This window comes from Sinocyclocheilus rhinocerous, unplaced genomic scaffold (assembly GCF_001515625.1).
Source record: "Sinocyclocheilus rhinocerous isolate Xijiao unplaced genomic scaffold, SAMN03320098_v1.1 scaffold1255, whole genome shotgun sequence".
NCBI lineage: Eukaryota > Metazoa > Chordata > Actinopteri > Cypriniformes > Cyprinidae > Sinocyclocheilus > Sinocyclocheilus rhinocerous.
This window is the reverse complement of record NW_015644619.1, coordinates 79,323-91,504: the sequence shown is the minus strand read 5'-3', so window position 1 is coordinate 91,504 and position 12,182 is coordinate 79,323. Positions and strand designations below refer to the sequence as shown.

The window sequence follows — 12,182 nt, the reverse complement described above, 5'->3', positions numbered from 1 at the left end:
CCCCCCCGTGCTGTGACCCTTTAGAGTTCTAATCATACTCTCAGATGAATCCTCAGAACGTATTTATGTAAATAAGACCCTGTGCTACATCTAAATAAAACAACGAAAACTGCTCCTGTTTCTGCATATCATTTCTTATTTATACTTTTTTTTTTTCAGCAGGGATTTTCAAATATTTACTCGATTCAAATATTTGAAAACTTCATTTCATTTATTCATCATAGAAAAATCCTTTTACAGGTTAAAATATAATTGGTAGGAGTGACAGCACTGTAGATGTAATAATTACACTAATGAAAAATACAAGACAAAAGAAAGAGTTTACATTCAGAGTTTTTATTTGGCTTGCTTCTTGCTTCTGAGGACTGGCTTCTTCCACAATAAGAATCCAGCATACACCGAAACTACTTTTTTTTACGGCACTTAAATCATTAGCATCAGTTGGTGTACAGCAGATATATTGGGCAGTGAATAAAATCATTGTTCCTTTAGAATCTGTCAGCCTGTACTATGTTTGGCCAAACTTCTGTCCAAACATAGTGTAAGACTCGAAGAACCTCAGGCGCTTTGATCTTCTCAGATACGGACAATACAAACAGTGTATTAACATACAGACATCTGTTTCCACATCTCACTGAGAGAAGATGCAGGAAAACTTTTTCACATTTGTTCCTTTTCATCCACTTCCTTCCCCTCACTCATCCTTCCCCTCAATCATCCTTCCCCTCACTCATCCTTCCCCTCACTCATCCTTCCCCTCACTCATCCTTCCCCTCACTCATCCTTCCCCTCACTCATCCTTCCCCTCACTCATCCTTCCCCTCACTCATCCTTCCCCTCACTCATCCTTCCCCTCACTCATCCTTCCCCTCACTCATCCTTCCCCTCCCTCATCCTTCCCCACACTCATCCTTCCCCTCACTCATCCTTCCCCTCAGCTCACTCAGAATGGTCAAAAGCATAATATAATGTTCTACATGAATGCAAGAGATATTCACAGTCATGTTGGGTATCATTTGAATTGTCTCCATGCGACTGGTACAATGGTCTTAATCTTACAAGAAGTAGACTAAAAGTTAATACAGATCCTAAGAGTTTAGAGATATGTTGCTTACTGTAGAGGGTGTGCCATTCCCTAGTGTCATTCAAGCAAATTACAATCTGTCCCCAAAAGGTGTAAACTCTCCACGTCTAGGCCTTAATCAATGCAAATTCCAATTGTTAGTTTCTGTCTCCACCTGGAAGATATTGGTCTTGGTCTGAGAAATTTGGCAAGAAGATCAGGGTGCTTCTGTAGCCAGATGAACCCATAGTGTCCACACACACTATACTATGCATTTTTTCTTAAGTCAGGAATACATCCTTTACTTTAGATTTATCTTTGAGGATTTGATGTCTTATGTATTATGCCAATTACATAGTCAATTCAGAGATATCAAATCAAATCAACATATTTACCTGACTGATAATAAATTGTTACATTTGATTTTATTCTGACTTACTCTGAGATTATTGTCCATAACACCGCAAATCTAAGTTCAGGTTAGTAAGAGACTAAAATGCAGCTTAGGTGGAGCAGAGGGCCACACCAACTGATGTTTTAGAGCTCCGACTAACACATTGACGTTAGTCATGTATACTTAGACTGTAGAGGCTAATCATGGGTTTTCCGTTTAGAGCAACAGTGTTGTTGTTGACTAAATAGGGGTGAGCCTCAACTTCTGATTATTGTAATATTATTCTAACTAAGTGTACATGGGAAACCATGGCATGATTATATAAAGTTACCATTAGAGGAAGTTAAGTTGGTCACCTTGGTTCTATGGTAATGGAATGGTCATGACCTCTGGTTAGATATAGTTTTACCTTAATTAGATGGTGGCGCATTCAGACGCAGCAAAAATATGAACTTTTTATGTTCTGTGTATTGTTTTTTTTACTTGCACGTAGTGTAGCAGACAGTGTGAGTGTTACATATAGCCGTGAGGTGTTATTAGACTGCTGATGCACAATCTCACTTTATTACACTATACTGTTGCTGTACTACTGTTACAGTTCTATTTATTTATTACTTATTGTTCTCTACTTGTTATCTGGTGTCTTAAAGAGCCACTAACACTATTTTGTTGCTCTGTACTACTGGTGCATACAATGACAATAAAGATTCATTCATTCATTTATTAAGTGTGTTCAGATCTATGGGGTCTAAATAATATATTCTAGAATGAGCAAAGTAGGTACGGGCCTTCTAGAATATTAGTCAATCGCCTCTGTCTAATGACCAAGACTGACAAGTTTGTGAGTACGAAATCTGTATACCCGGCCGGTATGAGACTCAGAAGTGTTATAGTAATCCGAATGAACAAGTACAATAAGACTAAAGAGTTAAATAGAATAATCAGATGTCTAGATAAATTATCCTATGAACAATCAATAATAATTGTCATTCTAACCTAAATTCGAGGTCATAATAAAATGGAGTCAGATTAGAATTTACTTTAAATGTAATTACTTTGCGCATTGAATAGACACACTGTAAACTTTCAACTACCACTGGATACCTTCGTTGGGCCAATTGGGTGGACCTTACAAAAGTAAATTTACAGATGCGGTCCTCGGTTTAAATGTGTAGTGCTGTTCCAAAACCTGACTGATCATTGACTGACTATGTGAATTTGACTACATGAATGACTACATGATTTACTGGAAGGCAACCATTGTCATCACTGTTTTTTTGTTTTTTTTTGCCATAAACAGATTTTACACTGGAAATAATAGACGAAGAAGCAGAAGACAGTGCTCTCGTGCAAATCTTTCATGCAAAAGCTTCAAAGACAACAAAATTTCTTATTTGAAATAGGCATGCATTTAATATTTCTATTTAAACAGTTTTGAGTTGGAGCTGTCTAATGAACTGCCTCTGAAGAGATAGGTGCTTTAGTGTTAAGAATTTCAGATCGTTCAGTCAAGCTGTATATTCTATGTTTTATTTTGGCCCTAAAGTCACCACGAATTCAAAATGGACAATTCTTATTTTTATGGAATGTTACAGTATTTATTATAAATGAATTATCCATTCCATCGTAATTCTTAATCAAAAACATTAATGTCCCCTCCCAATAGCATCCCTCCGTAAGCTCCAGCTGGGCAATAATCCAGCAACCTGTCACTCACTCTCCAGCCTGCAGTGACAACATCAGACTCTGGCTCTGCAGGGCCTTCTCAGTGTCGCTGTCATCGTAGATCATGGTCTGTACCTCCAAATGGTTTTTCATCAGTTTCACTGACAGGGTCTTATGGGGCAGCTTGCCAGCATTAAAGGAGAAGTAATAGGCTCCTGCTACTCTGCATTTGAATATACCTGAGCTCAAGTTGAAGTCGTTGCCGATGTTGACAAACTCTGTGTCGAAGATGATGGGCTGGTGCTCAGGGTATCCTTGATCTACTCCCACAATACTCTGAGTGCGGCCCACTGAGAATGCTGACCGCTGGCCGTCATCTTCCTCCTCTCCATCTCTCCCGTCCTCCTCTTTTATCTCTTCATCCCGTCTCTCTTCTTTCATACTCACAGCAGTGTCTTTGGTAACTGTATTTTCATGCTCAGACAATGAGTGATCGCTGGTTTTCGGTGGCTGATGGTCACTGTCATGATCTTTGCGTGTGGGTTCTTGGTAGCCATATACATCGGGGTAGATCAGGTAACCATTGAAGGTGGTGTAATGGCCCGTGTTGCTGTAGATAGCGTAGCGAGGGTCTCCGTGAAGACGAAGCCAGACGGTGTCTCCGAAATCAAGCTGCAGCATGGCGCTCTGGCTCTGCACCTTCCGCTCTTCTCCGGCGTTCTCGTCATAGACAATCGCCTGAACCTCATTGCGGTTCTTCATCAGCATGACTGACAGGTCTCGACGCGGGAACTTTCCCACCGTGAATGAGAAATAGTATGCGCCCGGAATCCTGCAGCGGAATAAGCCAGCCTTCGGATCGAAATCGCCACCTATGTTGACATACTCCTTGTCGAAGGTGACGACCATCTTCGGCCCTCCCTCCATGCTGCTGGTACGTGCCACAGAGAACGCGGACCGCAGCTCCACGGCGTCAGACATGCGGGCGAATGCCAATGCGGTGGTCACATGACACAGCACACGCAGCAGCAGGAGCCTGGTACCAGGCAGCATTTTAACTGCAGAGGGAATAAAGAATAATAAAACAGCTCTGTTAATTATCGTCGACAAAGCCGTGAACATAAACAAAAACTGTTTAACACTCTCATTTAAAACAGTTAAGCTTGTAAATGATAGCTGCTGCTCGTTATCAAAACATCAGCTCCAAAAAAAGAGCAATCATTATGCATACAAGTGCCAGCGGGAGGTGGGATCAAAACAGAACAGATCAGTGCCTTTAGTAGATACAGCAGGATGAGAGCTGTATTATCAGACCCTCTCTCTTTTCCCCTGAGATAAGCGGTAATAGGACACACACTGGATCAGCACATCACAGCAGAACACTAGAGGTGACAGAACACTGAGACTGAAATTTCAGATCAGTTCTGCACAGCTTTCGGGGGGTCCCATCCCCAAATCCCACTGCAAATTTTCACCCCATTTTTTTGTGTATCTATCATGGCAATCAATACAAAAAGATTACAAAAACATGTGGGTGCATTTCTGAAGCATTTTTATTTAAAGGGGTCATATGATGCGATTTCAATTTTTCCTTTCTCTTTGGAGTGTTACAAGCTCTTGGTGCATAAAGAAGATCTGTAAAGTTGCAAAGACTAAAGTCTCAAATCTAAAGAGATATTCTTTATAAAAGTTAAGAGTTAACCACACCTACCTAAAACGGCTCGTTCTAACATGCCCCCACATGTCTACGTCACGATGTGGGAAGATTGCATAACGCCGCCCAAATGTTGCCGCAAGCTTGCCTGCCGCACCGATCTCAAGCCCACTGGCCGCCGCTCACTCAAGCCGACCTCCGCTCACTCTAGCCCCCGGCCTCTGCTCACTCTAGCCCGAGTTTATAATAGGTTTTCATGTTTTTGAATCATCGCTCCGGCCGGACAGGGCATCACAGTATGGTAAGTGGCGTAACATTTCCGTCTCACGCTTGAGGTATTCGGCCAATCATAACGCACTGGATAGCTGGCCAATCAGAGCACACCTCGCTTTTCAGACAGATGAGCTTTGTAAAAATCGACGCGTTTCAGAAAGGCGGTGCATAGAGGAGAAACAATTATGTACAGTATGTGGAAAATAATGTGTTTTTTGAACCTTAAACCGCATAAACACATTTCATTACACCAAATAATGTTCTTTTTAGCAACACCATATGACCCCTTTAAATCAAGAGAGAAGCTGTGAAGAGACCCCATTTGTTGTGATTCATCAAATGATTCATATTAAAAGGGTTGGATAGTGATTGTTATAGATTTGCACATAGACTGCAAATGAGCTTAGGCTGTATTCAGTACCTCTTATTGTGACACAGATATTGCCAGCCCTCCATCCGCTGATCTACGGCCCATAGGAGCGTGTGCCTACGTGGAGAGCAGTGTACATGGGATATTGCAGGACACCTGGTAACTATTGTGTCTATACAATGCTGTTAAATATTCTTCATAATGTGTCTCTTGCATGAATTAAGACATTAAACCTTAAGCTTCTGTTTGATTTAATGATGGATGGAGCTCATCATCCCTCTGCCACATTGAAATATGAATAAAAATGAAAAGAGAAATTGCAAAGAGGTTTTTGCTCTTAATGAGATCTCTTGAGATGCCAGAGAAGTTGGACTTCTGTTTCACGGATGAAACACTGAGCTAAGCCACACTAAAAATAGCGTGCCCGCGTTCTGTTTGGTATTTGAACAGTTTAAGAATATTCATGTGAAACGCCTAAAATCAGCATGTGTAGGTGGTTATGCTAGGATTTTCCAAAAATATCATTGTCTTAGCTGACCTAAAAACAATGATCTAGCCCATAAGAAGTGTGTTTTAAGAAATATTTGATTTTATATGATTCTGATCTACATCCTCCATCTGTTTCAAACTAAATGGCGTAGTGTCATGTAAATCATTCATGAAATATCCTGGGAGCATTTACTACTGATTGCATACTTGTTTAACATTTAATGTTTGACTGAGTGTTGACAGGATATTAAAATGTGCTGGTGGGTTAAGTAACAACAACAAAATAACATTTTCCTCCTGTTGTTTGATCTCTATTTTTAGCTGAGCAATGCTTTTATGCCCTAACAATCTGAACACTGAGGAGGGAGACATCAATATTTGTCAATGCCTTTCTTGTGTTCTCAGCTTCACCGTTTTCCTCACCGAATCCTGAACTGCAACGTCCTTTGAGAACACGCAGAGTAAACCCTTCAGCTCAGTGACTATTTTTAGCTGAGCAATGCTTTTATGCCCTAACAATCTGAACACTGAGGAGGGAGACATCAATATTTGTCAATGCCTTTCTTGTGTTCTCAGCTTCACCGTTTTCCTCACCGAATCCTGACCGAATCCTGAACTGCAACGTCCTTTGAGAACACGCAGAGTAAACCCTTCAGCTCAGTGAAGCAAAAACACAAAATGTCTATATGCAACAGCTGAGATCAAACATGCCTAATATGCATTTTAATGCATTTATAGATTGCCCATGTTTGTTTATATACATTACTGTTTGTATGATTTCATTTGGCTTCTTTGAAACATGGTCACATCTAGCTACAAAACCATTTTCAGCTGGCTATAGGCTGGTTATAATTTCACTCAGACCAAACATTTGTGTTGGCAATTCTAACAAAAAAAACAGGCCTCGTCAATTCTGACGTCAAATGTTCATGAGAAGTGAACTTTACATACAACAAGATTCACAAGATGTCGGATATACATCACAATAGAGTAGACAGTAAGAATTTTTGCTTCATGTAAATGCAAGAAACTGAACAGTATTTATATTGTTTTTTACCTCTGATTTACTGCAATGTCCGAACTGTCCTGAGTACGTTCTCAACAGCCGGCGCATGATGAGTAATGCACTTATAAGTCTGCGATCCGCCGTAGAGCAAGAAGAAGAAGAAGATGCGTCAGGCGCCGGCTGAAGAAGAAGACGCGAACGCGCACAGGATGCGCTCAGGACAGTTCGGACATTGACGGTGAATCAGAGGTAAAAAACTATATAAATACTGTTCAGTTTCTTGCACAGACCAATGAAGCGCCAGACTGTCCTTGCAAAGTTGGAACTGCCCAACTTTATAGAACAGCCTTTGAGCACAGACCCATTGCAGGCTATGCAGAACTGCAGGTTCAGGAAACAGTCCTCCATAATGTACCAAGAGCATGTAACACTCCAAAGAGAAAGGAAAAATTTAAATCGCATCATATGACCGCTTTAAAAATCTTTGTTTGTGTTCTACTGAAGAAACAAAGTCACCTAAATCCTGGATGCCCTGGGGGTAAGTAGATAAACATCAAATTTTCTTTTTTGGGTGAACTATCCCTTTAAGCTATGTAAAACACATTAAGTGACTAAGTGTAAATGCCCCCTTACATCACAGAAATTGTGCTATAGCAACAATATACACACAGACACCAATAGACGTTTCCCCATGGACCGATACTAGGTGGCCTGTAGCATTCACAAAGCTTTTGCTGAAAGAGGCGATACATTATTGACACTCCAGCCTGTGGACATAATCGCTTTTATCACAGGAAATACTAACATTCATCAACAGGAGCACTGAAGTGATATAAAGCAAAATGTGATTGCAGGTAAAGAGGAGTGGACACACTTGGCCTCAGTTTGCTTGTGAAACTCCACTCAGCACATGAGGGGCAGTGTGTGTGACACGACTGTGGTGTTTAATGAGGGTCTGTGGAGTATCAGCATACACTGAAGAGTGCAGTGCCTGTGAGTTTATGCTCCGGGGCCCAGTTATCTCCTCTCTCTTTCTCTCTCTCTTTCCCTAACAGCCTTTGGTACCACACTCTGATACTGCCACTTTCATTGAACCATTCAGCCATGCACACACCCTCTATTCTGGCAGCACACCCTAATAAATCTCAAACACACACAGACAAAATACAGCAGTCTTTACAGAAGGGTAGGATATAGGTGCTGGAGATCAGAAGAAAAAAATAAACAAAAAAGATAAGTTTTATAAGTCAACGACAGAAGTAGAACAGGAGGAAGATGAAAGCCAAGTGAGGAGACATTTAAATATTGGGACGATGACAGTCACCACTCTGTGTGTGTAATGAGGGCTTGAACCCGACAGCTGGCGTCTCCAGAAACTCCCAGCGACAGACAGAATCAGTCATTCTCCACAGTTACAGCATTCCATTAGACTACTAAGTGGTTGTAAATTGAACTACTATCAATTTGAATATTATTCTTGCTTCAATATTTCACTGTGTAATCTGCAGCAGTCAAATTGAATAAAGTTGGGTAACGGCACAGCTCGCCTGCTGCCCTGTATGTGTGTGTGTAATCTGTCATCTGTGACATGGGTAAACCCAGTGTACGAACAACCTGCTGCCAATAAAAACACAACAACACCTCTTCTGTTAGACTACGGCAAAATACGTCATGCACAGCCTATTGTGAAAATAAACATAAATAACAATATCTCTCACTCAGACTATCATCTTATTACTCATCTCAATGCCACAAGCAAAAAACAAAAAATTATTTCAATGTCCTTAATAACAACTCCTCAAATACACCATTCTGCACTCAAAAAGGTTAAAAATATTTACAGTAATTGTATAGAGCTAAGAAATTATTCTGAAACTATGCTATAAATATGTATGCTGTATACATCAGGAATTGTATAATAAAATCAGTGTTATGTGTCCTTACAATAGACTCTATGCATTCACTCTCCACGCATCCAATTAAACATGCTGTGGATATGAATCAAAGCTAATTAATGTTTTCATTTACAGTGATCCTTGCACAATAAAACATCTTTGACTTATGGTGTGAATAGAACCGCATGTGCTTTAGTGTTTGATTTTTGCCATGGAAATGTGCAATACCCTTCCTCTATCTTAACCTACATGCTAACATCTATAAATAGGGACACGGACATTTATCGGGAAGCCAGATAGTCATTTCATACAATTTTAATGAGTTTATCTGTATAAATATTCAGTTTCTTATTCCACACACACATGTATGTGGAAGCTGAATGGGTTTTTAGTGTCTTCGGGGAAATCTCCCTGGCAGTGCAGATGCGTATCAGATCACTATTAGCAACAAAGAGCCTCTCTGTCTCTCTCCCTCGCTCACGCTGTCCCGATGTGATGTAGATATGAGCGTGGAGAGCGTACGACCTGGCTTTGTCAGTATCAACCCCACATGTGCTGTTTTCAAAGCGTTCAGCCAAAGGTTTACCTCTGTTGCAGCTCTGCTCTCTGCTATATTCAACAATAGCAGCATCAGCATCAGAGAGAACCGTAGAGCATTATCACAAAAGTAGATCAATTCCCTTCATCTCATATGGTCATTAAATGGCAGTAACACATCAGGACAATTGCAGCACAGAGAGGTATACGACCAATCGTATAAGTTTGCACCTCTGATAGAGTGTTTACACCGATCAGATAAAAGAGGAATACAAAGCGGTTGGGTGCAATCGCCACTGCATCACAAGATAGAGAGAGATAAAGAGAAACCACATCCTAATGCTGTTGTTCTTACCTGTGTGGTCAGAGCTGCAGGAAGCTGTCTTGAAGTTCTCTCAGAGGACTGAATGAAGAAGTGTCTTTCTCTTTTTCTTTCTCTCCCTTTATTCTTTTCTTCTCTCAACCTGCTGCTGCTGATGTCTGGTGCAGCACACACCCACACATTCATGGTCATTATACAAATTTATGTCCTCATTTGTCACAAAAAGGCGCACACACACACACTCTCCAATACAGTCATTGGAGGATTTATGAGCAATCGGGGAGCTGCAAGCTGATTGGGGGACTCTGGAGCAGTCTAACGAACAGCCATTCTGGAAGGACTATCAATAGGAAGACTCCAGGGGGTGTTGCCTGTTGTCCATGAGCAAACATCTGTTTAAGAGCAAGCCAAACTGGGCATGATGATCTCTTATGATCTTATTTTGCGAATATGCATGTGTTTATGCGCACTTAATATGAAAACGGCTGTATGCATTATTCTTATGTATGTAAGTGTATTTTCTCACAAGACCCAAGTGCAATGGCAGACTGTAATAAATACACACAGGTTTTAGTTTTGCCACAACAATTGTGGTAATTTCACACCTCTGCACATAATCATAGTCATTACTCAGAGTTCCAGAGGAGAGACATTTTACACAGAGTAAGAGATGGATTTTGTTTGTTATTCCACTTTACATTGTTTGCAATATATATATATATATATATATACACACACTCTTAAAAATAAAGGTGCTTCACGATGCCATAGAAGAACCTTTTGGTCTAAATGGTTCCATAAAGAACCTTTAACATCTGAAGAACCTTTCTGTTTCACAAGCAGCATTGATACTTCTTAAGAGCCTGACGTCTTAGATGCCCTGCTTTGAGGGTGTGAAAAAGCGGAATGGTGGTCATTTTTAGATTGAAAATTCCTTCTAAACACAAACTCTCATGCCCAAATTTTGGAATATAGGTCTTGAAAGAGGTAATCAGAATGGAAGGGTAAAAGTATTTAGCTTGTGGAGAGGGACATAAAGTAGGGACTCGAGCACTTAGTCAAACTCTAAGTTACCCCCTGGACTACTTCAAGTTAAAAATGAAGGTGGATTTGGGTGGTGCGAAGGTGTGGAAGAACTGTCACAGGAGTGAGGTAAGCAGCCACTTATATGTGCTTGTCCTGTGATTGACAGGTCAAGATGAACAAGCTCCTCCTGAACTACCATTTACTATACATTTAAGAATGTAAAAATTATTTTGTCCATCACAGTGCATGAGCTGTCTTTCGCAACATTACATTTAAGTGATACCCAAAAATGATGATTCTCTCATAATTTTATTACCTTTATGCCATCCCAAATATGTATGACTTTCTTTCTTCAGATGAATACGAAGAAAGATTTTTTAACCTCTCTTTGAGTCCATATAATGCAAGTGGATAGTAACCAAACAGTTGACTCTTCAAAAAACACGAAAAGCAATCTTCAAAAACCCAAAGCAATCCCAATGGTAATTAATGTTTTCTTAAGAATTTTAACCATTGCTTCTGGCCAACTGTCATACACAAGTTCATGAGTTTATGCTTGATGTAAATGTCAGCATGTTGTAAAGCTTGTGTGAGAAGTGACAGTCCTCTGTGCTTCACCATCACTTCTCGGGTAAGCTTCACAACCTGCAAGCTAATGCAGCACTTAACGATCATGAATGCATGTATGACAGTTGGCGGAAACTGATGGTTTATAGTTTAAAAAGTTCATAATATTAGTATTTTTCTCACACACCTGTTGTTTTACTTCAGAAGACATTGATTCATTAACTGAGGTCATATGGATTACCGCCATGATCGCCGTGTGTGGTTTATGAAGCATCAACTTTTGGGTTATTATCCACTTGCATTATTTTGGACTCACAGAGATGGATTATTTTTCTAAAAATCTTCATTTGTGAGAAAGTCATATCCATCTGGGACAGCATGAGGGTGTGTAAATGAGAGAGAAAAAAATTTACAATATAGCAAAATAATGTCTTTTTATCACAATGCTTACAAGAATGATGTATAAACCGAATAAAAATACCACATTTATTATTAAATATTATTTACAAATTAAGTATTATTATTATTATGCACTATTTATTTATTTTTTATATTACATTGTAAGTTAAATTCTGATATCCATATCAGGGGCGTAGATTACGCGGGGGACGCGGGGGACGTGTCCCCCCCACTTTTAATATCACGTAAATTCGTCCCCCGCACTTTTTCGGGCAAGTGTGTTCACATAGAGGTTTTCAAGAGCCGGTGTGAATAAATATAGATTTAAATTCAAAGAGACAGTATAGTCTGTGCATGAGCTGATGTTTTATTCGGACCCAGAATAAGCCGAAATGAACATCACGGAGCGTTAAACATTCCGTGCAGTGTATGTTTCATTCATACTCGAAGCCAGAGGGCGCTCTCGCGCAGAAAGTCGTAAGAGGAAATTCCTAATATTATGGACAAAAGCGTCCAGCTATC

At 40.1% G+C, this 12,182-nt stretch overlaps 2 protein-coding genes across 2 annotated transcripts in view; one reads left to right on the top strand and one right to left on the bottom strand.

The window, feature by feature from the left end:
* Positions 1 to 112, top strand: part of LOC107758456 (NADH dehydrogenase [ubiquinone] iron-sulfur protein 3, mitochondrial-like) — an 8,320-nt gene extending 8,208 nt beyond the window's left edge. Inside the window, exon 12 of the mRNA XM_016576187.1 lies at positions 1 to 112. Coding sequence (XP_016431673.1) covers positions 1 to 24 — 24 coding nt within the window. The 3' untranslated portion in view covers positions 25 to 112.
* Positions 113 to 3,170: 3,058 nt separating this feature from the next.
* Positions 3,171 to 9,849, bottom strand: LOC107758455 (complement C1q tumor necrosis factor-related protein 4-like). Its single transcript, XM_016576186.1, has 2 exons — positions 9,702 to 9,849; positions 3,171 to 4,180 (listed from the first exon to the last, which is right to left on the bottom strand). Exon 2 carries the CDS (start codon positions 4,173 to 4,175, stop codon positions 3,171 to 3,173), a length of 1,005 nt encoding a protein of 334 aa, XP_016431672.1. The 5' UTR covers positions 4,176 to 4,180; positions 9,702 to 9,849.
* Positions 9,850 to 12,182: the final 2,333 nt, after the last annotated feature.